This window comes from Amphibalanus amphitrite, unplaced genomic scaffold (genome assembly GCF_019059575.1).
Source record: "Amphibalanus amphitrite isolate SeventyFive unplaced genomic scaffold, NRLGWU_Aamphi_draft 000007F_arrow, whole genome shotgun sequence".
Classification (NCBI taxonomy): domain Eukaryota; kingdom Metazoa; phylum Arthropoda; class Thecostraca; order Balanomorpha; family Balanidae; genus Amphibalanus; species Amphibalanus amphitrite.
The window spans coordinates 1,523,542-1,548,357 of record NW_024881503.1 but is presented as its reverse complement, the minus strand read 5'-3'; the positions used below and the strand labels follow the sequence as shown (position 1 = coordinate 1,548,357).

The window sequence follows — 24,816 nt, the reverse complement described above, 5'->3', positions numbered from 1 at the left end:
GCGTTAGGTAGCGTCATGCGCTGAAACAGGGCCCGACTGCGAAAAAAAAAGAGAGGACGTGATGTTATTTGCCAAAAATTCGGACTGAAAATGGTATTTATTTACATCGAGGATGAAAGAAAAACACCCGCTTTGCTCCTTTCACCACCCCATCCAAAGTGCATCTGTACAGCAACGTCCAACTGACGAGGTAATTCACGCCTGCCAAGCAGATCATGCACTTCACTAGGCCAGCATGAGCATATAACAATATATCACAGAATCCAAAATATACGCCGACAATACCAAGAAGCTAGCAGAGTTGTGAACCCCGTGCTATCCTGGGTCTCTATGGCGTCAGACAATCCATCCATGCGCCACAAACCGGCGAGTACAAAAACACAAATCGTGTTGCAAGCGCATCTCACACCATCCGTTGGGAATGGAGCATTCACAGCGTCAGTCTTAACGCTGTATCTGGAACCATTCATTAAATGACGCGGTCGGTGCCGCTGACCGAGCTGACGTCACGACCTATCGCCGAGCACCTGGCGCACTGCGGCCGTCTCGGCGCGGCTCAGCGGCTTCAGGCCGAAGCCGACCACGTCGGGGCGGCCCTCCAGGTCGTTGAGGCGGTTCACCTTGCCGCGCAGTCCATCCCGCAGACCGGTGATCTCTTTGTCCAGCTCCAGCTGGTCTGAAATCGGCCCAGAACCGGGAACGTTGTCACAGGGTGAGAGATCTAACACTACTTCATACACAAGGCACTGATTTATAGTATAAAACGATACAATTAGACGACAGCAGTAACGTTACAAGCGCGTTTGGTGACAACTTAAACATATGCAAAGGCCTATACCTATGCAACCCATGTAAGTAAATACTGTAATATTTTGTAATGTAACACAATATACATGCATCAAATATACGTCTTAAGTTGAGGCGGATTCGTAGATGAAAGCAACAACATTGTTTTGCACACTCTTCAAAATTGCTTTGTGATCAAGGAAAACCCATCGATTGTGGAAGCATAAACTAAATACCGAAGTTTACCGTAACTAGACATCATTCCGCAGAGTCTGTAATCGTAGACGATCCCACCAACGAGTGTACATTCCGTCAAGGGACTCATATCGAAGGCCTGGATCATTCGATTTGCGCCTAGGCTTAGAGGTACTGCCGGAGTTCGGTGCTTATCAATCATACTACGGAACGGATAATGCTACCGAAAAATGAGTTCATTACAAACGCAACGAGCCGTATCTCTTTCACTTACCGTCTTCAAGAAGACTCTTCACCTTCGAAGCGGGCAGCTTGATAAAGGTGTTGCCGGCAGCCACCCAGGTTTTGCACTCGCCGCGTGATTTGATGAGTGAGCTGACCGCGCGAGATGCTTCACGCAAACCACTTTGCTTTCGTGACAGGTCCACGATCTGTAAATGATCAAAATACATTAGCAAAGCTTCCTCAATTCAGACTTCAGCAGACCAATGACATGCACATATTTCATAAAAGATGCAGGATACAGCAGGTATAAAACCTCAGCGAAATATCTGTGTCTCATCAATTTAGCTTGAATGTTTTGAATGGACAAATTGACAAAATCGGAGCCACTGCAAGGCATAGGTTACTGCACTCGCAAACGCTCCCACCGCTTGATCGGGTGAATTTCTGGTTATCGAGTGAGTTCATGTCCTCAATTTGACTGTGCGAATGAAATAAGAGGGCACATTGCACATGGTCAATACTCGCGAAGCTTGAAGAAAATGAGGATTTGCTACCATGTTTCATGTTGTATGAATAGCAAGTTCATTAAAAACGCTGTTTTTCACGTTTAGCATATGCATCGTCAAACATATCGAATGGTTAAGCATATCGTTAAAGGGAATAGTTCACTTTCACGAAATTAATTTTTTGGCTATGGATTTATGATTTTTATGCTCAAAATGATCAGTAAAGGAAATGAAAACTTATATAAAAAAAATATTTTTTCGATATTTTAATATAGGAATACTATTCAGTTTTAAAAGAGGGAAATGACCCCTGCAAGACACACATTCCTCAGCAAGGCAACTTTTTTCGGGACATTGACGAAGTGTCATTTCTAATCTTCCTCAGGTAAATGATAGTAATTCGTATTCGTTTCGGGCTACACTGAGGTAAAAAATTGTTAACAATTTTTAACAATTTTTTACCTCAGTGTAGCCCGAAACAAATACGAATTACTTTTTTCGGGCCGAGAAATGGAATATCTTTGCCTAGGGCAGTGGTCGGCAGGTCCTCTGGGGTCATGCCCCCTTTTCCGTACCCCCACCTACCAGACACCATTGCATACACAACCAAGTTTAATGCCATAACTTTCCGTGACACATTGGTAATTTGGGGTATTGTTATGTAAAAAGCGTCGGATCACGACAAAATTGTACCCTCGAGCCGATAATTTTTTAACTGCCCTTACACATTTCATGACCTTTGCACAAATAACAGTTGACTTGTTATTGAATTCATAAGTTCTTCTTGAGATCATGGTAGGCCATAGAATCTCAATTCAAGAAGTTAACCGGGTCCCGATTTTCTCGACAATCGTCATGGACCTGTTGAAAGTCACCCAGTGGCGGCCAAGGAACTTAAATTTGGGTGGCAGCGCTTCCTATCGTCACGGGTAGCACGCTCGTTTTTTACCGCAAATCTCCAGTTCAGAGGCCGAGAGGCTGGGGGTCCGATCGCCCCCCCCCCCTACATTAGCTGTTGTGAAAACGCCAATAGACGGGCGATGGTTAGCGTTCGGCCTGGACTTGTCTTTTCTTTGAATCCTGGGGACAATCAGTCGTGATGTCTGTCCCATCAAGGGAGCCATTAATTCTAAGATGAAGCTTTCTCAGAGGCCCTCATTACCCCCTGCCGAGGGACTCCATTACTTTGGGGGTAATGCCCCACCATTTGCCGACCCCTGGCCTAGGGTGATCGCTGGGCCGTAAAAGCTCCTGATTTGTGCTTGTCTCAGCTCATGCTACGGAACTGCTATTTCATTTCAAAACCCCATGCTAACAGTGAACTATTTCCTTCAGGGTTTCGAAGTCGGAATCGGAGTCGCCCGGAGCCGTGGCAAGCAGCCAGGAGTCGGAGTCGGAGTCGGAGTCGGTCCAGCTGCCTCGACTGCGACTCCGGAAAGTTGACTGAAGTCAATAAGTGCTCTAAAAAGTTAATTGTTTTCAAAACGGGCTTCGCTGAGGAAAACTAAATATTATAACCAAATATTTCGGCTTTATTGATCAGCCTTGTTCACAGGTTTGAAATACATTTGTATTTTCAAACCAGTGAAACCAGTTTCAATTTCAAAATGTATTTCAAACCAGTGAACAAGGCTGATCAATAAAGCCGAAATATTTGGTTATAATATTTAGTTTTCCTCAGCGAAGCCCGTTTTGAAAACAATTAACTTTTTAGAGATCTATTAACCTGAGGAAAAGAATAATGACGCTTTGGCAACATCAATCCGTGCTATCACTTTTCAGTTGTTTTTGACCAGTGGCCCCACGGCAAATTTCGCTTCCGTTGATCACAAATAAGGCATTTTTTCACCCACACATCTTGTTTTTGTTCTGAAAAGCTAACATTGCATCTTACAAATTTCAAGTTACGTCATAATTTAGTAGGCAAGCATTTTGTATTCGCGTTATAACTTCTACTATCCAGTGTCAAAGAGTAAAGACTTAAAGGGACTATCCCACCTTTAACATGGGGTTTGAGTTGAGATAGCCAAGTTTGCGGCGAGGTTCAGAAACCACTATCTATCTAGGTTGCAACCCCCGCGGCCTCTTGGTGTTGAAGAAATTCGTTCCCTTCATTTGAAAATGGGCCTTGCGCAAGGCCCTATCTTCAACATGGAGCGACCGTTAGTGTGACGTCACCTCGTTTAGTCATTCTGATTTAAATGGGTTTGTTCGTTGAAAAATCGCTTAAAACTTGGTCTGAACTTTGTTGTGGTGCCTACAGAGTAAAAAGAATCAGCTTTATGACAGTAATGTGGCCTGGGGAAGGAGGTACTTTTGGGCTGTGACGTCACATATTTGAAAGTTTGTGTTTGGAATATGGGAATCCTAAGATGTTTAATGAAAAATAAATGCCAGAACCGTGTTCCTGGTCATCCAATCTATAAAGTCGGGCACAATTTAACTGGTTTTAACAACATTTTAGAAGGTGGGATAGTCCCTTTTTAAATAGTCGTAGGCAATTTCCGCTGTTTCCTTCGGATTCTAGCGGCTCAACAAAGGAATTCCTCCAGCTTGAATCACAATCTCCCTCCAATGTATGACGTATATGTATGACGTCATCTGATCAGTCTCGATCTCAACGACAACTCAATCAGAAGAGCGGCCGCGTAAGCGTAGCGTCAATAATGTATTCTCTGCGCCAGTTCTGTAGTAATTTCGCAGGCTTCCAAAGTGGCGGCCATGCTTGTAGTGGTGGTTCGCTCATGAAAATGACTCGCTCATGAAAAAATATTTTTCACCGAGTTCGGTCCTCAAACTATGTTTTTCTGATTCAGAAAAATAAGAAATGCTAGTAAAAAAAAAATCAGCTCCATACATTTATTTTTTTTCGACGATACTGTCCCTTTAAAGGGACCCTCCCACCTTAACATTAGTTTTGAGTTGAGATAGCCAAGTTTGCGGCCAGGCTCAGAAACCACCATTTATCCTGGTCGCAACCCCCGCAGCTTTATGGTGTTCAAGAAATTTCTTCCCTTTACTTGCAGGGTGGGACCAGCGTGGTCCCTATCTCTTAACCATTACGGGAATCTGATGACGTCATCAGGCTTTCGAACGTCCGTTAAATGTTTGACTAAAACGTTTTGTAGCACGCGGTGGTATATGCTGCGTTGCGCGCAACAAATGCCGCACTTTTAAATAAAGTCGCTAGGAACGGCGGAGATCCCAAAAAGTAAACAAAAGTAAAAGTCTAATATCTTGAAAACCGGTGAATATTTTTCGGTGAAATTTGGTAGATATTCGTTTTCGCTCTTTCTGAACCGAGCGACATCACTTTCATGCCAATTCATAAACTTTTTTTAAGGTGGGAGGGTCCCTTTAAAGGGACCCTCCCACCTTAACATTAGTTTTGAGTTGAGATAGCCAAGTTTGCGGCCAGGCTCAGAAACCACCATTTATCCTGGTCGCAACCCCCGCAGCTTTATGGTGTTCAAGAAATTTCTTCCCTTTACTTGCAGGGTGGGACCAGCTATAGGGCTATGATTTGTATCGGAATTGTTTATGTAGAGCTGTGATTTGTATCGGAATTGTGTCGCGTCAGCGGCCACCGGGTCGGCGCAGACGGCGCCGTGCAGACCGGCTGTGAGCCGGCGGCCCGGCGCTAGCGTGTGCTGCGCGTTGTTTTTGTGCGGGTTAGGGAGGCGCATAGGAGGCCAGCGAGACCGGAACCGTGCGCCGCCGTCAACCGATTGGTTTAGCCTCGGACCGGCTGACGGGGGCGTATCCGCCTCGAGCTGGTATGTAAGCGCAGCGTGGAAGCAAAGTGGGGCTTAGTGTCTGCAACCCGAGGTGGTGGCAACACTGGGCACCCGACCGCTCTTCACGCTGCTGGCATCTGGCTCGAGGTAGGTTCCGACCCCGCAGGGATTGTCGCGGGCTCACGGACATCCCTTAGCTAGGTTAGGAGCATCCGGGAGGAGGGTTAGGTTAATTCGCGTGGCGTAGGGCAGCGTTAGGGTAAAGAGTCATGGTTGACGAATATTTCACTCGGCAGTCTTTTATCTTGATTTCGGCAATTTGATAAATGTGAATAAATGGGGGGATGAAGCGATAGCGTCTTTTGGTAATGAGATGAGTCGAAGGAGAACGGAGTTTGAGCGGAGTCAGATTCATTCGGTACCTTAGTTAGTCATCATCATGGCTCAGGAGCTTAGCTCCAAACCCACGAGGGTTCGCTACCAACCGCGTGTGCCCCAAAATGGCGGAGTTATTCACCTGAACCACGATGCATAGTTAGTACAATTAGTGTAGAGGACAGTGGCCCGGGTGGCAGACGGGTAAAAGGCTGGGAGACGTCCCGGCCGACCACTGATCCTGTAGAGTAAAGTAGAGATCCGGAGGGGAGGTAACGAAGGGCCTGCAGGACCGGCCTAAGCCCCCCTCACACAGCGTGGTCCCTATCTCTTAACCATTACGGGAATCTGATGACGTCATCAGGCTTTCGAACGTCCGTTAAATGTTTGACTAAAACGTTTTGTAGCACGCGGTGGTATATGCTGCGTTGCGCGCAACAAATGCCGCACTTTTAAATAAAGTCGCTAGGAACAGCGGAGATCCCAAAAAGTAAACAAAAGTAAAAGTCTAATATCTTGAAAACCGGTGAATATTTTTCGGTGAAATTTGGTAGATATTCGTTTTCGCTCTTTCTGAACCGAGCGACATCACTTTCATGCCAATTCATAAACTTTTTTGAAGGTGGGAGGGTCCCTTTAATGACAACTGTATATTTACTTTCTTCTTTTATCGCTCGGAAAAGTGCCTAACACAAACACAGACCGACATGATGGCGATGCCCATTGCCCGTGGTCATGATACGGTCACACTCGTGCTTCTCGGCGGGTTTTCAAGCTGGCCGCCGGCCGCTGGTCTCTAAAGGATTCAGCTGCGTCCACGTGGGAGAAATGGTGTCCGCATGAACGAAACCGGAGCGATCTCCCGGTGCGCGAACAGGGTGCCCGGAAAGTTCTGGCGCCTCTTTTGGACGTCGTCTAACGCGCGCTGTGATTATTGGACTTTCAACCAATCACCGCAGATATGACCCCTCGTTCACCGCTCAGCTACGGGTCGCGTAAATATGACCTTGAAACCGTTTTCAGTGCTAGGTATATGGGCGAAGATGCGCCTTATCGCTGAGAGCCCGCGCGCGGGGGCCCGGTGTGGCTTGAACGAGGCGCGAGTTACAGCGCGATGCGGCGTTTCCCGGCGAACGGTCGGGCAGGCAAAGGTGCATTCGGGATCGGAAATTTCTTAGAAAATATTCTCACTCAGGAACAACCACGGTATGCCAAAGCTGCTGAGACTGAAGCAGCATTTCAGCGGCAATCGAAGAAAATCTGGGGTCTGATGGACACAAATGTTCCATCATTTTCGTCAAGGTCAAATAAATGACTGACAGGCTGGTCCACGACGGGTTCCTGGACACGAAAATCAAGGCGACTTGCCCTAAGGGCCATTTCGCACTTCAACAGCACGGAGCGCCCTCCAACAACGCCGCTGCCGTCCAAACCAAACTCACAGGGAAGCTCGGCGGACCCGATCACCGTGGTGAAATGAGATTAGGCCACCTTATTATCCCAGCCTTAACCCGCTCGACTAAGGCGTGCTAGCGTTTTGCAGAATAAGCTCTAGGCCACCTCTCATCCCAGCCTGGAGTCGCTGAAGACTCGCATCATGACAGCATGGGAGGACAGGAGATGTCCTGCATCGTCAAAACCCGCAGGCGTTTCCGCCCTTGCGTCGAGGCTGTCGTCGGCACAGACGGTGGTTACAATGAATGGGCACTTAGCAGAAGCATGTGGCTTGGTGTTCCTGGTCATTGTTTTGTTCTATTGTTGAGTATTGATGGACCAAAGGCATTTATTTTAAAAATGTTGAAAAGCGCCAGGACTTTCCGGACACCCTGAAGATCTAACAGGGCGCGTCATATCACGCGGAATTTTGGCAGCCACCATTGCCCTTTGTATCAGACCCGGAGTCAGAGTCGGAGTCGGAGTCGGTCAGGACTCAGGAGCCCAGAGTCGGAGTCGGAAGAGCACTACCACGACTCCGAAACCCTGATTTCCTTTAAGAATTGTTCAGAATCAGAATAATTATCAAAGATCTGACATCGACTAGGATAATAATAGCTTGCTGCAAAAGGTATATACCGCATCGTACTCTAGTACACTCAGGGGCAGATTGAAGTTCCACTACTCCCTACCCATCGGGCTCCCATGGCTCAACACTGGCAGCGGCCAGTGGCAGCACTGGCAGCACTGGCACTGGCAGGCAGTGTTGAGCAGTGCTGAGGGCAGGCAACACTGGCAGCGGCCAGTGCTGACTGCTGTGCCATGGGAGCCAGCAGTCAGCACTGGTCCAGTCACGTTTCCAGTCAAGGAAACGTGCAGTTCCCGATTTTCCCGATGGTAGTGCTTTGTGACTGTAGGGCGCTCACCCGATTTTCACGACGTTTGGGTAATTGACCTGACCTGAAAGGTCAACTAATGACCTAGGACCTTAACATTGAGCATCATCGGCTTTCTGTCGTCGTGTGCAGCAGGCTGTTTTTTCTGCGTAGCTCTATCTTGATCGTGGGCCGAATGGCTGGGTAGTCCAACAACCTCCCCCCTCCCTCCCCTTCCTGTACGGTAGCGGCTGGGAAAACGCCCATACGGGCGAGGGTGATTCCAATAACATATCAAACTGTGTGGAATTCATTTTCAAATCTGCCCTTGTTTAAGGCCCCATGCAAACTCATTCAAGCTTTTTATGGGCTGATGGCTACTGGCTAGTGAATGACAAAGCATGCCAAACAATGAATATTGGCATGTTAGCTTAAAAAAGTGTGGAACAATAGAACCAACCTATGGAACTATCGTGGACCTAAAGGCGAATAGCAGAACCTTGGAACTTCCAACCTATAGACAATGGAGCAACAGGAACACAAGACTACCAGAAAATCTAGCACAAGTCACTCATCAAGCTTACAGCTAGGTACTATATGCAAGAAATCTGTGCCAGATCAGCTTAGGACTTAAGCTCATAGCCCTTCACTGACCCTTCCTCCCCTGACTCAGAGGGTAGTTGCAGATCACTGACTACAAGCCAGACTATTCCCAGAAAGACAAACAGAAGATGCCAAGCACTGCCATGAACTAGGTACCCATCCAATAAAAACCATGATCGTTATCAGCTGTTTGAACTAAGCGCCTACTGTGTGGCCCAGTAGATTGTTCACACTGAACTCACCTGTTGTTTATCAGTCAGGACATCCTCTGCAGCTGCCTCTACAGCCTCCAGTTCACCAACCACCTTCTGAAGGTGGGGATCCATTGTGGCTGTAACAAGAGGGTGACAATCAGCTCTGTCAAAGGAAGAAAAGTAATTGCACTTGTCACCTAGGCTGTCATAGTTATAGCTGGAGGATGATCCTCAGTTATTTCTTAAGTTTGTAGTGTCACACCTATTGTACCTATTTCAATAATTCAACAGAAAAAGCATCAACTACTACAAGCCTTTTGATCAGACATTTGCCACCAAGTTACAAAGCAGTGGACAGGGTCTTGCAGTGAGAACAGAGGTCATCAGATTATAAAGGAATAAGGAATAGGAGTGGCAGGGAATCCCCAGGTTGGCCCCAGGGAAGGAGGGTTCAGAGTAGAAATTGAGCATATCAATATAAAACAAAGCTTATGTAGGAGTAGGTGGGTAGGGATTAAGAGGTTCAATGCGAGTGGAAAGGAGAAGAGAAGGACTGAAGAGAATGTGGCTAATTAATAATGCAACAAAATGCTCATGGCTGGACTAGGAACATGAATAAGGGAAAACGCAGATGCGAGAAAACCAAGGTTGGTTGCTTTAGTTTAAGCACAATATCCAGTGGACCAAGTGCTAGCCGCCAGACTGCAAAGTATGGCACGCAGGTCGACAAGGCGCACCGGCCCAAGTTCAAAATCCGCACCAACCCTTCAAACTGAGCCGGAAAATCCGCACCGGGGCCCTGTTTCACCGGTGATAGCAGCACGCTGCTTTTACACGTGTCAAATTGGGTTTCCATTGAAACATCAACAGGACCATTGCTCCAACACTACCACAAGTGTGACGTCAGCTCGCGCAATTTGATAGCAGCGTGGTAGCAGCGTCCCGTGAAACACCGCCCAAAGCGCGCCGAGAGCCCAAAAAATCCGCACCGAACCCACAGGCAATTATAATGCAAGGGGCTTAATTCATCTCACTATAATTACTTCCCGTCCAATTTCAGTTTCACTTACCTCTTGAGCAAGGCTCACCACGGGACCACGCCGCGTACTTGTACCGGAAGCACTGAACTCTATAATGACCGGAAGTTTGAAATAGAGCAAATTGGAGCAAGTAGACGAACGCCGGCGAAAATAGGGCGCCAGAGGATTTAGCGTAGTTTAGCTTTCGCTTTAATTGTTTATTGACGGCGTCATAAGACCAAAAACACTTACCTTACCTTACCTTACCTTGAAGGTCATCGGGATAGAAAAGGCCACTTGGCCTATAGGTCCCGTTCTCACCGAGTTACTTGCAGAGACATTCAGGACTCGTAAGGTTGTGGCATGACATACATTAGGTGGGTCCAGTGATGGTCAAGTCGTGCCTTGAATGTCGAGAGTGTTTCGGCCGATACGACCTCAGCAGGTAGAGCGTTCCAGTCGTTGATGATGCGGACGCTGAAGCTGCTTCGTCGGGCGAGAGTCACGGCTCGGGGTTTGAGCAGCTTCCACCCGTGTCCTCTCGTCAGCTCGGTCTCGTTCTTGGTGAAGAAGGTCGTTGGCGGCACATCGATTCCACCGTGGAACAGCTGGTAGACCGTCAGCATGTCTCCCCTGCGGCGGCGGTAGAACAACGACGGCAGTCGGAGACGCTCCAGACGCTCGGGGTAGGGAAGGTGCTTGATGGATTCCACCATACGCGTGGCGCGTCTCTGGACCTTTTCTAAGCGTTTCTGGTCTCCTTTGCTGAACGGTCCCCAGACGGCGTTCCCAAACTCCAGAAAGGGGCGGACGAGAGCCTTGTAGAGCAAGGGTAGGGTCGTCTCCTCGATGTGAGCGAAGGATCGCTTGATGACCGCGAGCAGCTGCGAGGCTTTTGAAACGGCCGCGGCCGTTTGCGAGTGAAACTTCAGCTCAGAGTCGATTATGATCCCCAGATCCCTTTCTTCGTCTACCACAGCGATGGGCGTCCCGTTCAGCCTGTATTCGTGTGCAGGGTTTCTTGAGCCCATGTGCATCACCTTACACTTTCCTGCGTTGAACGGCAGCAGCCACCTTGAGGACCATCGTGCCAGAGCGTCCAGATCACCCTGCAGGCCAGCACCACGATCGGATGGATTTTTCAGTGGCTTGTATAGCTTCGTGTCATCCGCGAACATCTTCATATTGCTTGAGACCTCTAGTGGCATGTCGTTGACGTATATTGTGAACAGCGTCGGCCCCAATACTGAACCTTGGGGGATACCGCTGGAGACAGGTGCCCACTCCGAGTTGCAGCCCTGAATCAGCACCCGTTGACGACGGCCAACTAGGAAGGTCTGTATCCAGGTGAGAAGTTTACCTCCGACACCATACGACCTCAGCTTCTCGAGAAGACGTTTGTGCGGCACCGAGTCAAATGCTTTGGCGAAATCTAGGTAGACCACATCCACCGGGGTTCGGTCTTCCAAGGCGGCGGTCCAGTCTTCTAGTGCCTCAAGCAATTGGGAGCTACACGAACGCTTCGCCAGGAAACCATGCTGAGCTCTGTGAAGCAGGCCGTTTACTGACATATGGTGCAGGAGCTCATCCCTGATGACAGATTCGAGGACCTTACAACAGACGGATGTCAGGCTCACCGGTCTGTAGCTGGATGGTAGGCGGCGATCTCCTTTCTTGAATATCGGAGTCACGTTGCCGATCTTCCACTCTGGGGGGACATCCCCGGAGTCCAGCGATTTCCTGAAGATCCAGCTCAGTGGGTGGGAGAGGACGGCTGCATTCTCCTTTAGTACGCGAGGGTGAAGGCCATCGGGTCCTGGTGAGCTGTGTGCCCGCAGCGCTGCCAGCTTAGTGTGTACCCGTAGCGGGGAGATTTCGATGTCCTCCAGAAGCGGTCCGTGATGGGGGCGCTCCAGGACAGGGATGGTGTCTGACGCTTCTTCGACGAAGACGCTACTGAAGTATCTGTTCATGGCGTTAGCTTTTGCCTTATCAGAAGACACCGTTTCTCCATTCTCGTCTTCTAGGTCGCCGATGCCGTTTTTGGTCTTGAGGCGTGAATTTGCATACCGCCAGAAGCACTTCGGGTTATCTTTGATTGACAGTACCAGCTTTTGCTCATGTTGTCTCCGGAGGGTCATGTTCCTCAGGTCGTTTCGACACCTGACGTACCTGGCGTGATCAAGTTCATCGTGGCTTCGGCAGTAAGTGCTCCACAATAGCCTTTTCCTTTTCCTTAGTTGGAGGGCTTGGCGGTTCATATATATGTTATGGTCAGAGGTCTTCTTTCTGATGCTGGAGCATGACTCAATGGCTGCACGGATTGACGAGCTAAAGAAGGTGTGAGCTTCTTGAGTACTCATGTTCCTCATCACCGCCCAGTTGCACGATTCAAGCGCATTAGTCAGGGAACGATAGTTGGTGCGAGAATACATGCGTGGCAGCGAGGATGGCGCAGGTGCGTAGCACATCAATGTGAAGGTAAGGATCACATGATCACTTCTACCCAGGGCAGGGCCATACTCAAGGTTGCGAACCATACCCTCCTCATTGGTAAAGACTAAGTCCAGAGTACTTGGCCTCTCTCCAAGCCTGTAACGTGTGGGCTGGGTAACATGTTGGAACAGGTAACAGTCCTGGATCGTCTCCACAAAGGAGTGTGTGGCTGAAGGAGATGCACCAGTTGCCCAGTCAATGCCAGGAAGATTGAAGTCGCCAATGATGACAAGGTGTGAGAAGGGGGCTGCAGCTGCTTGGCAAATCAGCTGCTCCAGCCTTTTAATGCTTTCTTCTTGGGAACCAGATGGGCTTCGGTAGATACACCCTATCAAAAGGTGGTCTGTTCCTTGTAGCTTCAGTCCAACCCAAACATCTTCAATCATTGATTTGTCAAAGACTACCTCAGAGACGCTCAGATGCTGTGCTACATACACACAGATACCTCGTAATCCAGAGTTGCCCAGGTCCATCATACCTGGATTGAAGTTGGTGAATAACAGGTATCCTGGAATGTGCAGCAGTGATGGGGCAATAGGCAGTCTCTGAGCTTTTGGAAGGGTCTCAGTGAGCAGCACCACATCTGGCTCCTCTCCACATATCCTCATGCTTAGCTCATCCCTTTTGTTTATGAACTGGTCTGTGTTTGTATAGAGCACACGAAGATTCCTGACAGTCTTTTTCCTCTGGCTCCAGGCTACGTTTTCTTTATCTAGTCAGTCTTGCCGAACTGGCTCTCTAGCAGTGCCATTCTGGTTTTCAGGCTGCTGAGTGTCCACCACAGCAGAGCTGTCCTCCTGTTGGCGGATGTTACCTGTTCCAGAGCCCGCTGATCCCCCAGCGGAAGGAGTGGGTTGTACATCTGCAGAGTGTCCAACAGGTCTCTCCTGCTGCTGTCTATTCATCCCATGAGCAGGGTTTGAATCGGGTTCCCGAGCTCTATCAGTGCCTGTTGAAGATGCAGCATGTTGGGGCAGCTGAATCACTTTGCCACCCCTGATGACAAGGTTGTGTTCTCCCGCCTGCCTGCGGGTTGCAAGTTCCTCTCTCAGTTTTTTATTTGTTTCTCTCTCCTTCTGCGTCATGTCTGGGGAGATGTATATGTTACTGTAGTTCGCTGTGTTCCTGAGCCATGGCGCACTACGCAGGATGTCACCACGGACGGATGGGTTTCCGAGTGTGACTATGAGTAGTCTTGGTTTGTTGGGAAGTTTTTTGCCTGCTCTGAAAGAACCAACTGCTGTTACATTCAGTTTCATCACATCCTTGATAATTTTCACTACCACTGTAGTGTCCTTTGCAGATCTTTCTGTAACAGTGTCTCCTTCATGTTCAGGAAGGTTGTGGACCACTATGTTTGCCTTGCGCCTTTCCTTGTCGGCAAAGTCATCGAGTACCTTTGACATGTCCATAGCTGTCTTAGAGCTGCCAGTTGTAGGAATTTTTGGGAAAGAGTCAAGTTGTTGTTTTACCATATTGGTAACTTCCTCACAAGTTCCTTTCACTGCATCTGCATAGGATGACTTTTGCTGTTTCAGAGTTGTCTCAATGGCTTTGGCTTGGCTTTGAGCATTTCTTTCGCAAGTTTCTAAACACTTTTTGAGTGCATCAAGGTGGCCACTTGCCTCCTTGTCTCGGGTCTGAAGAGACTCTTTAATCAGGTCTGATTGTTTAGAGACTGATGCCTCCAGTTGGATGATCCTTTGCTCGAGAGATGAGACAAGATGGTCGCATTGCTTTTTTTGTTTCAGATCTACTTTGCATTTGTCACAGAGCCACGCAAGGGTTTCATACTTGTCAAGTGCCTTGACGGCTAGCTTCGGAACCCCCTGGCAGTGGGGGTGAAACCAGTCATGGCATTTGTCACACATCAACATAATGCCTGGTTCACCATCCTTGACAGGGTTTCCACATGCTTTTACGCTCGGTCCACCCCTGCAAATAGCCCCCTCACTGCCTGTATCACTGGATGACCGCGAGAGAGAGCTAACAGAGCCAGGCCCATGACCAAACAGTTTATACATGCTTTCATCCAACTTACCGACAGTTTTCTTGCTCTGTTCCGTGTCCATAGGTGGGCACGATCCGTTCCTCCGTTCCTCCGTTCCGGAACGCCGTTACAATTTTTAGGAACGGAGGAACGGACTCGTTACATTTTAAAAAGGGTAACGGACCAAGTAACTTCCGTTACATTGGTTGTTCGTTCCTCCGTTACAAGTTAACAGTTTAGTCCGTTCCTTCGTTCCTCCGTTACTTTTCGTTGTCCGAGCGGGTTGATCTTTCAGCTAACCCACAGACATTAATGCAGCAGCGGAATAGTGGATTATTGAGCAGCCCTGACTTGAAGACGGAAGATGGCCTCAGTGTACAGTGTACTGGCCTTCCGCAATGAGCCGGCGTTGCAGTATGTGTTCGCAAAGTTCAACACGGGCGTCCCTTCAAGCGCCTCAGTAGAGCGCATGTTCTCAATGGGAAAAGATGTGCTACGTGCAAAAAGGGCTACCCTCTCAGAAAGTGGCAGCGGAACATCTTCAATTAAGGGAGAGGGGGGGGGGCACTGCCGACTTTTTGTCCCATTCTTTCCATGCAACGCACATAGGGCTAATGTTAAAATGCCAAAATCAAAGGGGGCACGGTGCGCCGGTGCCCCCCCCCTTTCCGCCGCCTATGCTCTCAGATGCCAACCTGGAACGTCTAGTGTTCGTGAAGGGCAACCGGCATCTGGCCGGGGACAAGTGATGCGCATCAGTACCACCAGACGTTCCAAGGTTTAGTGTCCAATCAGTGCCCACTGTCTTGGAAGATTTGGTGGGCATTCCGCTTTCTCGGTAGGTTTAGTTTGTGTCAGAATGGTCTCAAAAATGTGTGAAATACCCAACATTTTAACGTTTTTTATTTTGCTGTAACGGAGTAACGGACTAAAAGAACTTCCGTTACATTATATGCAGAGGAACGGAGGAACGATTAACGGAAGTCACGTTTTGAGGGAACGGAGGAACGAGTAACGAAGTTACAATTTTGGGGAACGATGCCCACCTATGTCCGTGTCCATACCTGTATTGTCTCCGACTCCGCTCTCTTTCACTTCATTCAGATTCTCATCTCCACGGCTTTGATTCCCACCTCTCACATTTCCTCGTGGCGATGAACTCTCTTCGGTTTCGTCGTTCGTGTTTTCAGCGATGACCTTGGGATCGTCGGTTGCGGAATCAACGCCGGCTGCCTCTACGGTAGATATTTGTCTCGCGCGACGGGCGCGAACATTTGCCGGTGGTGAATGCTCGACGGGCATTTTGAGCCGTTCGTTGATGACTTGAAGATATGACGATGATCGCGTATTTGTGAAGAATGGAAGCTAGAAAAATGAGAAGGTTCCAAAAAGGACGCCTACCAGGCGTTGGTTTCCCGCCAAAAACACCAGGGACACCTATTGGCCAGCTGAGGAATCAGGAACCAGGAGCTCGGTGAGACACGTCCGACCCGTATCAAACTTGCTTGCCCTCTTGCCCACTTGCCCTCTTTTCAAAAGTTACGTTTCAAGTTACCTAGCAGCTAAACAGGTATGTATAATTTGAAAGGTCAATTGAACAATAAATAAAGAAATTGCTGTTTTTGAATAATCATTTTTGGAGTTAAACGAGGAAAGACGAGTTTTATTGATCTTACTGATGACTTACTTACTTACTTACGATGTACGAGAATTTTGAAGGCCCTTAGGCCTGTGGGACTCTGACTTATCGAGCTCCATGACGATATCACTGCCTCAGTCATTGGAGTGGATGGTGTAGAGGAGGTGAGACCAGTGGCGGTCGAGCCTGGACTTGAATTCGTTCAGGGATCGCGCTTCAACCACATGAGCAGGAAGAGCATTCCAGTCATTGACGACCCGGACGCTGTACGCGTTTCGCCTCGATCGGGAAGACGCTCTCGGCTTCAACAGCTTCCAGGGGTGTCCTCTTGTAGTAGAGTCAGCCAACTCAAAGAATGACTCAGGATCGAGGTCAACACCCCCGTGGAAAAGTTGGTACGTCATAATCATGTCGCCGCGGCGCCTTCGATAATAGAGAGACGGGAGTTTCAGCGAGCGTAGTCGTTGGTCATATGGTAGGCTCCTCAGTGATGGGATCATCTTCGTTGCTCGTCTCTGGACACGCTCCACCTTTTGCTGGTCAGCGCGATTGAAGGGGCCCCATACGATGTTGCAGTACTCGAGGTGCGGTCGTACCAGGGTCTTATACAGAAGCGGTAGCGTGGTGGCGTCGATGCGTTCGAAGGACTTGTGAATCACCGCGAGCATCTGGGAGGCTCTGGATACCGCTGCAGCGGCTTGTTCACGAAACTTGAGGTCCTGATCGATTTGGACGCCTAGATCACGCTCAACTTCAACCTCAGCAAGCTGGTAGTCTCCAATGACATATGACTCATATGGAATGCGCTTTCCAACGTGGATAACCTTGCACTTTTGGGAGTTGAAACTGAGGCACCACTTGCTGGACCAGTCGACAGCCGTGGAGATATCCGCCTGGAGCAGAGCCGCATCAGAGGGGTTCTGAACAGGACGGTAAATCTTTGTGTCGTCCGCGAACATCTGTATCCCGCCTTGCATAAGGCCTGGAAGATCGTTGACGAATAGGACGAACAGAAGGGGTCCCAGGACCGAGCCCTGAGGAACGCCGCTACTGACTGTGGCCCAGTCAGAAGATGAACCGTTCAGGACAACTCGTTGTTTTCTATTGCACAGGAAACTTGTTATCCATCTGAGCAGGTGTCCACCGATCCCATATGCCCTGAGTTTGTGGAGGAGTCTCTGGTGGGGCACAGTGTCGAATGCCTTAGAAAAGTCCAAATAGATAGCGTCCACTGTCTCGCCCGTCTCGATCGCCCTGCTCCAGTCCTCTAGAGTAGCTAGCAGCTGAGTTGCGCACGATCTTTTTGGACGGAAACCATGCTGAGCGTTGTGGAGCTGGCCAGTAGAGACCATATGGTTCATAATGAGGTCCCGAATGATGGACTCCAGTATTTTGCATGGAACAGCAGTCAAACTGACGGGCCTGTAATTTGTCGGCAGCTGCTTGTTCCCCTTCTTGTATATCGGGACAACTTCGCCCAGCTTCCATTCGGATGGAACCTCACCTGATGCTAAGGACATGTTGAACAGCCGTGCCAGAGAAGGGGCAATAGACTCGGCAGTCTCAGAGAGGATTCGTGGGTGGATGCCGTCGGGGCCCGGGGAGCTGGCGGGCTTGAGACCCTGAAGCTTGTTGATGACTGCCTCTGGGGTGATACTTACAGGCTCGAGTTCGGGACCAGAGTACCTCGCATGGAATGGAGGCATAGTGGAGTCTTCGACAGAGAAAACGCTGGAAAAGTACTGGTTAAGAACAGCTGCTTTGTCTCTGTCTTCAGTGGCGAGGGAGCCGTCCGCATGCAGCAGGTGCTCAACCTTGGACCTGGTCTTGGTTCGAGAGTGGACGTATCTCCAAAAGTGCTTGGGGTTCATTTTTATGTCGCGCGCCAGTCTGGTTTCAAAGTCAAATCTCAAGTTTCTGGTCATCCGTCTGAGGTCGTTTCTGACTCGAACAAAACGGGCATGATCTATGGGGTCTTTGGTGTGCAGATATTGAAGCCACAAAGATCTTTTCTTCTTCTTCAGCTTGAGTGCCTCTTTGGTCATGTAAATATTTTTCTTCACTATTCTCCGTGAGACACGAGGGACACACTTGCTGATGAGGTTCATGAGCAGACTCTTCCAGTGACTGCTCCTCAAGAGGCTTGTCCTGTCCAATGTCCCAGTTGGCATTTCTAATCTGGTGATTCAGAAGACTGAAGTCGATTTGGTGGAGGTTAAGACGATTTGATCCTGACACAGTTCTAACAGCATAGCATTCAAGATCGAATGAGATCATGGCATGGTCGCTGCGGCCAAGGCCGTGGTGGTACGTGACATTTTGAACCATCCCTTCTTCGTTTGAAAAGATCAGATCAAGAGTGCTAGGCACCTCGCCAATTCTAAAGCGGGTGGGTTCTGAGACGTGCTGATGAAGAAAGCAGTCCTGAATAACTTCAACAAAAGCATGAGAGATGTGGTTGGGTGGTGCTGATGAGATACCCATTTCCCAGTTGATTTGAGGCAGGTTAAAATCACCAGCAAGCAGTATGTGAGAGTAGTTCAATGATGTCACATGGTGGATGAGGTGATCAAGCATTTGCACAGAAGCTGTTGCATCACCTGAGGGACTGCGGTACAAGCAGCCAATGAGCAACTTGTCTGGTGCGGACAGAGCCAGGTCAACCCACAACTGCTCGCTGAAGGGGATATTACCAAAATTTATCTCAGTTGCCTGAAGGCTTTTGTGGACATATATACTTATCCCTCTCATGCCGCTGCTGCCCAGGCTGCTGTCTTGAGGGTTGAAGTTGCAGTACATAGAGTAACCACTGAGTGCCAAAAGTGCTTCAGGGATTGGTTTTGATTGTGCCTTAGGTATGACCTCTGTCAACAGAATCAGATCCATGACGTCATATGATAAAGTCGAGCGCAGGGGGGTTCGCTCCCGCAGCCCCCGTTCACGAGTCTCAGAATTCCTTTACCGTGACGTCACGTGGGCGGCAAAAATCCCTTCACCCCATAACGATCCATACAAATGAGGCCGAGTTTTGAGCTGGGCTGACGCCTAAGTTGAGGGCTAAAATATTATAAAAAGCATACCATTTGACTCAGTAAGGCTTGATTTTTCCAAAACCGGGCCTCAATAGGTCGAATTCGAATGAACCAAGCATTAATTTTGCCTTTTAGATGAGGCCTGCAAATTTCGATGAAGTTTTTTCTCGTGAAGGAAAAAAAATAGTGCTACCAAATGCGTCTTGCGCCGCTTTTGCAAAAGTTAGATACTAACGCCATTTTCTATCAATAATATGCAAATTTATTATGATTTTGGCCAAATCGAATGGCAAACATTCACTTAACAATAGCAAGACTTCTATGAGGTGCATTGTTTTGGCGAGTGATCTAAAGTATGCTTCAAAAATACCACTGGAACTTGGTATGCCTCATACTGCACTACCAAAGTAACTGAAGACTCGTATCTGAGCCACTTTGAATACAAGATAATGGGCTGAAGTGTGAAAAAGGCTGTGTTATGCCTTTCAAGAGAAGAAAACATGCCAGTATTGGTCTTTTTAGCACAAATATTTATTTCTAGTGAATATTAATAATGTGTAAAATCATAAAATGTTGAAGTTCACTTGATACGAGAACAATCAACAGATCACCAAAGCAAGGGACCTGGTTGACTGGTCTTGTTGAGTCCATTTTTTACATTTCTCTCATCCAATAAGTACCTAGTTAATTGAGTAGAGTATTGTCTACTATTATAATTTGTGGTTAATACCTTAACATAGAACATTGTGTGCAACTGTCGTGCTGCCGCAAGGCGCAAATGAGCAAGCACAAGTGCTACAGTGACATGAATCATGATGAATGTATTTCCAAGGTGGCATGTACAATAAATGTTACAAGGGTGGAGTATGTTCTTTTATGAAATGGAAACCATTTAGAGATACAAAAACATCACATGATTCAGAAGAATATTGGTGAGCTGATGATATTTAATGTTCGTACTTTAAAAGCACCCATAAAAATCATTTTCATTTTGTTGAGCAGTGCTCTTGAGAAAATGGGTGACCGGGACGGGTCAAGCAATTGAGTTGAAGAACTATGCTGAAATATGAATACAACACTAAACATTTTCAGCACAAAGAACCATCACCTTCTTTGTCCAGTCCAAACACATCCATTTTTGAGTGCATATTGCACACTCAGGAAACCTTAATGTAAGGCTGAAGCTGAACTGCAGGTTCATTAGCTATGTTAGACTGTGCCCACTGCCCAAAGTTCCTTACATAAGACCAGTGAGTGATGAAGTTCTAACTTCTAAATCATTGAAGTCACTTAGAAACATGGCCTGGCACATTTTGCACAGCTATTTCAATTTCATATAATCCAGCAAAAGATATATTGAATGTCATATGGAAACCATGAATAATGAATGTGTACTGGAGCAGCCAATCTGCAAATATGGTAACTTCGACGAGATCTTGTTGGTGCGGGCTTATTCGGCTGGTGCGGAGCGGATTTGGCTAATGGCTTGGTGCAGTGCGGATTTAGTGTGGTGGGTAGGTTAACCCAGTACAAAATACCATTAGAAATTACCAAATGGTTCCAAATGGGAAAAACCATTTGACTTATTGAACACTTTTCCAAATGGTTCCAAAGAGGTTCCATTTGAAATGTGTCCAATTGGCCACCAATTGGTACCAATTGGAACCATTTCATGACCATTTGAAATGTGTCCAATTGGTACCAATTGGTGACCAATTGGACACATTTCAAATGGTCATGAAATGGTTCCAATTGGTACCAATTGGTGGCCAATTGGACACATTTCAAATGGAACCTCTTTGGAACCATTTGGAAAAGTGTTCAATAAGTCAAATGGTTTTTCCCATTTGGAACCATTTGGTAATTTCTAATGGTATTTTTTACTGGGCAGCTGGATTACCATTTGAAGATCCTTTTGAAGTCCATGCATTTCATCCACAAAATAACAAACTGCACCGTGAATTATTTTTATTGTTTTACTCTTCAAGCATATACATTTTCATCAGTACGTACCTACCAACATTAGACATTAACTACACATGGACATTGTTGTTTGGTCAACACCACATCGATGAGGCGACCATAGGCGGCGGAACGGGGAGGGCACCGAGGCACCGTGCCCCCCTTTGATTTTGACATTTTAACATTAGCCCAATGGGCGTTGCATGGAAAGAATGGGACCAAAAGTCGGCAGTGCCCCCTTTAATTGAAGGTGTTCCGCCGCTACTGGAGGCGACTGCTATGAGAATCAAGAACAGAATTACAATGTAGTTTTACACTGGGCCATACGTACGCTACTCCACATAGGCACTATGAACGAGGTGATACAATATCATTCCGATCGGTGATACTGTCTGTTGTTCTGACAGATAGATTTCTTAATCTTCCGTGGCGATCAGAATTTTCAGAAGTCAGAACGTAGCTATAATGCAGGCATGCAGCCCATCTGGACCCGTGTAGAACCGGTAGACGGTGTTTGTTAGGTGTAAGTTCGTGCCTGCAACAGTATAGGACAGCACGGGTTAATTGGGCGATGGGGTCATATTAATTACCACACAGGGTCATTTGTCAAATTATCACAATATAGTAAGTTTAAGCTCATGCAACCTGCATTGTCATTTGGGTAGCCTGACCACAACAAATATAGCACTGAAAATCTTCTGTTGGCTAAATTAAATCGTGATCGCAAATTTTAAGCCAATTTCTCACCTCTGTTAAACTCAGCTACTCCTACAAGGATGCGAAATGCAACCGAATTTATTCAAAAAAACTATTTTCAGTATTTGCAGTCGACTAAAACGAATATCGGATACAGAGGCACAAGAAAAGTCACTCACCAGCCGCCTGATTTTGCTCAGCTCTTCATCTTCTACAGCTGGACTGGGTCGACCGCGGGCCGTCCCAAGGCCCTATATACCAGGTAGGGTCGTCCGGCGATTCTACCTTTTCGTGACGTCAGCTCGTGACGTCATTTGGAGTCAAGTCTCGAAGCCCCGTTCAATCCCCATGTAAATGAGCGATTTTCGAAGCACTGTTGAATGAAGTCTCTACAAGATATATCAAACCTAAGTATCGTATCTGAAAGAGCAGACAATTTTCTGCAAGTTATCTATTACGTGTTTTTCGCTAAATCTTTTGCTTTTTTCACAAAAGCGTAAAATGTCCCCTCATGTCTCCGCAGCCTCCCTGCCGCCGGCCGCCGCGCGGTCGCGGTAGTGTAGTGGTTAGCGTGCCCGCGCAGTATTCCAAAGGTCCCGAGTTCGAATCTATGCGGTGCGGAACTTTAATTGCAATTCCAAGCTGAATATACGCACATCCATAATAAATTATTATTCGTATAGCTAAACTGTCACCAAGCTATCCATATAAATTGACTTCATCCAAAATATCGGCAAGATTCTATTAAAATATAAATTCAAATATGGCGGCTTGGACTGCCGCGTGCGTTAGGCTCCGCCCATAGCTCCGCCCACATGCGTGACGTCATTCGTGTTAGTGGACACACGCGGAGATAGGGGACGACATGGGCCTGGGCCGTCCCGGCGAACGCCAAACCCGGTGGCGCGCCGGGCGCGCCGGCCGGCCGGCTGACGTCGCCGATTTGAACTGTGGCGCGGCGCGTCCGGCCGCCGCCGGCGCCAACGGTCGGGCGCCCCGTTAGCGCAGGCACACAGAGAAAAAGTAGTGCTGGTTAAATGAGCGGAAACGGCGCTGATTTTCCGAATAATTATTATTTAATGAAAGGCAAGGCCTTGTAGTGATGCTTATCAAGTATAACCAGTCAAATGTCTTCCCATTACCTTTAAGTCTACGATTTAAGTATATGTTAAAAGACCATTAAAAACCATTAGGGTACCAATTGGGAACTAATAGATACCCAGTCCATACTCACAACACACTTAAAACCATTAGAGACCATCAAGGTAGAAACACTTTTGAAGCACACTTGTCAGTTGTCACACATCTGGAAACGGGGCTGCAAAGTGATGGATTTATGACTCTGAAAAGTGCATGAAAAAGTGTCGAACACGAAATATCGCACATATATTATTTTCCATTTCTTTTGTCTATTATACAATGAGCCAAAGGCCATTACTTGCTTATCTTTTAATCATAATGGGGCTCATTTTCAAAGAAACCCTCAATATCATTCAAGATGAAATGGTTTATTCCATTTGGAACCAATTGGGATCAAATGGAAAACACCATTTGAAATCAAATGGGATTTATTTTCCAATAGGAAACCATTTCAAGACCAATTGGTCCCAAATGGAAAACACCATTTCAGACCAATTGGGAAATTACCAATTGGAAACCATTTCGATACCAATTGGGGACATACCATTTGGGATGAAATGGTTTGATTCCATTTGGAGACCAATTGGACACCTATTGGGATCAAATGGGAAAACACATTTGAGATCAAATGGGAATTTCTTCCATATGGAAACCATTTAGATACCAATTGGGATCAAATGGGAAACACCATTTGGGATGAAATGGTTTATTCCATTTGAAACCAATTGGGATCAAATGGAAAACACCATTTGAAATCAAATGGGATTTATTTTCCATTAGGAAACCATTTCAAGACCAATTGGTCCCAAATGGAAAACACCATTTCAGACCAATTGGGAAATTACCAATTGGAAACCATTTCGATGCCAATTGGGGACATACCATTTGGGATGAAATGGTTTGATTCCATTTGGAGACCAATTGGACACCTATTGGGATCAAATGGGAAAACACATTTAAGATCAAATGGGAATTTCTTCCATATGGAAACCATTTAGATACCAATTGGGATCAAATGGGAAACACCATTTGGGATGAAATGGTTTATTCCATTTGGAACCAATTGGGATCAAATGGAAAACACCATTTGAAATCAAATGGGATTTATTTTCCATTAGGAAACCATTTCAAGACCAATTGGTCCCAAATGGAAAACACCATTTCAGACCAATTGGGAAATTACCAATTGGAAACCATTTCAAATGGTTATGAAAACCATTAGAACCTATTTCAAACCATTTGACACATTTGAAACCAATTGGTAAATCCTAATGGTTTCAAATGGAATTTTTTACTGGGAAGGTGGTAGGTTTTAGGTTGTAGGTTTAAGATTGTAGGTTGTAGGTAAGGTCGGGCCAGGTTTGGCTAGGTTTAGTTCGATTTGACTTGATTAGCTGGCATCTCCGGGTAGAGCGCCTCTCCCTGGTTGGAGAAACAAGTGTGGGGCTTGCTTAACGACTACCACATTTTTTTCTAATGCATGATTTTACTAGATTTTACAATTTGAAACATGTCAAAAAAACTGTTTAAGAGGCAATTGGTGTACATTGCTCAGACCATCACCTTGTCAATATAGCCAATGCAGCATCAGCATTGTTATGAGGGCTAATTATTGCATATCTGATGGCCATGCTCAGCCCAAAATTTAAAAACATTCATAGCTGAATAAAAATTTAATCACTCATCAGCATTTCAAGACAATTTCATTGCGCGATACAAACCAACCTCTGATGAACAGACACTATAAAGGAAAATAATGACAGAAAACCTGGTGATATTATAAGCGATCTGATAAATAAAGCTAGAGTTGCCTGAATCCTCAATAGTCCGATCTAAAATCGCAAATTTGCCCAAGGCCCTATATACCAGGTAGGGTCGTCCGGCGATTCTACCTTTTCGTGACGTCAGCTCG

At 47.0% G+C, this 24,816-nt stretch overlaps 1 protein-coding gene across 7 annotated transcripts; it reads right to left on the bottom strand.

The window, feature by feature from the left end:
- Nucleotides 1–150: 150 nt before the first annotated feature.
- Nucleotides 151–24,741, bottom strand: LOC122378813 (p53 and DNA damage-regulated protein 1-like). 7 transcript variants are annotated; one of them, XR_006256086.1, is made up of 5 exons: nt 15,569–15,704; nt 8,979–9,067; nt 1,256–1,412; nt 343–676; nt 151–262 (listed from the first exon to the last, which is right to left on the bottom strand). XR_006256086.1 is itself a non-coding variant. In XM_043360351.1 (4 exons), the coding sequence occupies exons 2-4, from the start codon at nt 9,060–9,062 to the stop codon at nt 507–509; spliced, it is 411 nt and encodes a 136-aa protein (XP_043216286.1). In that variant the 5' UTR covers nt 9,063–9,067; nt 24,630–24,741; the 3' UTR covers nt 151–506. The 7 variants fall into 7 exon arrangements, 6 of the variants coding, with proteins under 6 accessions (XP_043216286.1, XP_043216309.1, XP_043216294.1 ...); XM_043360351.1 differs by lacking the exon at nt 15,569–15,704 and adding an exon at nt 24,630–24,741 and having other exon boundaries at nt 151–676; XM_043360374.1 differs by lacking the exon at nt 15,569–15,704 and adding an exon at nt 24,673–24,708 and having other exon boundaries at nt 151–676.
- Between the last annotated feature and the right edge of the window lie 75 nt (nt 24,742–24,816).

Excerpts from the sequence above, each read along its gene's own strand:
- LOC122378813 (XM_043360351.1), bottom strand. The coding sequence starts at position 9,062 with ATGGATCCCCACCTTCAGAAGGTGGTTGGTGAACTGGAGGCTGTAGAG. Across the intron at positions 1,413-8,978 it reads TCCTGACTGATAAACAACAG|ATCGTGGACCTGTCACGAAA; the intron begins GTGAGTTCAGTG and ends GATCATTTACAG. Across the intron at positions 677-1,255 it reads GAAGAGTCTTCTTGAAGACG|ACCAGCTGGAGCTGGACAAA; the intron begins GTAAGTGAAAGA and ends GGCCGATTTCAG.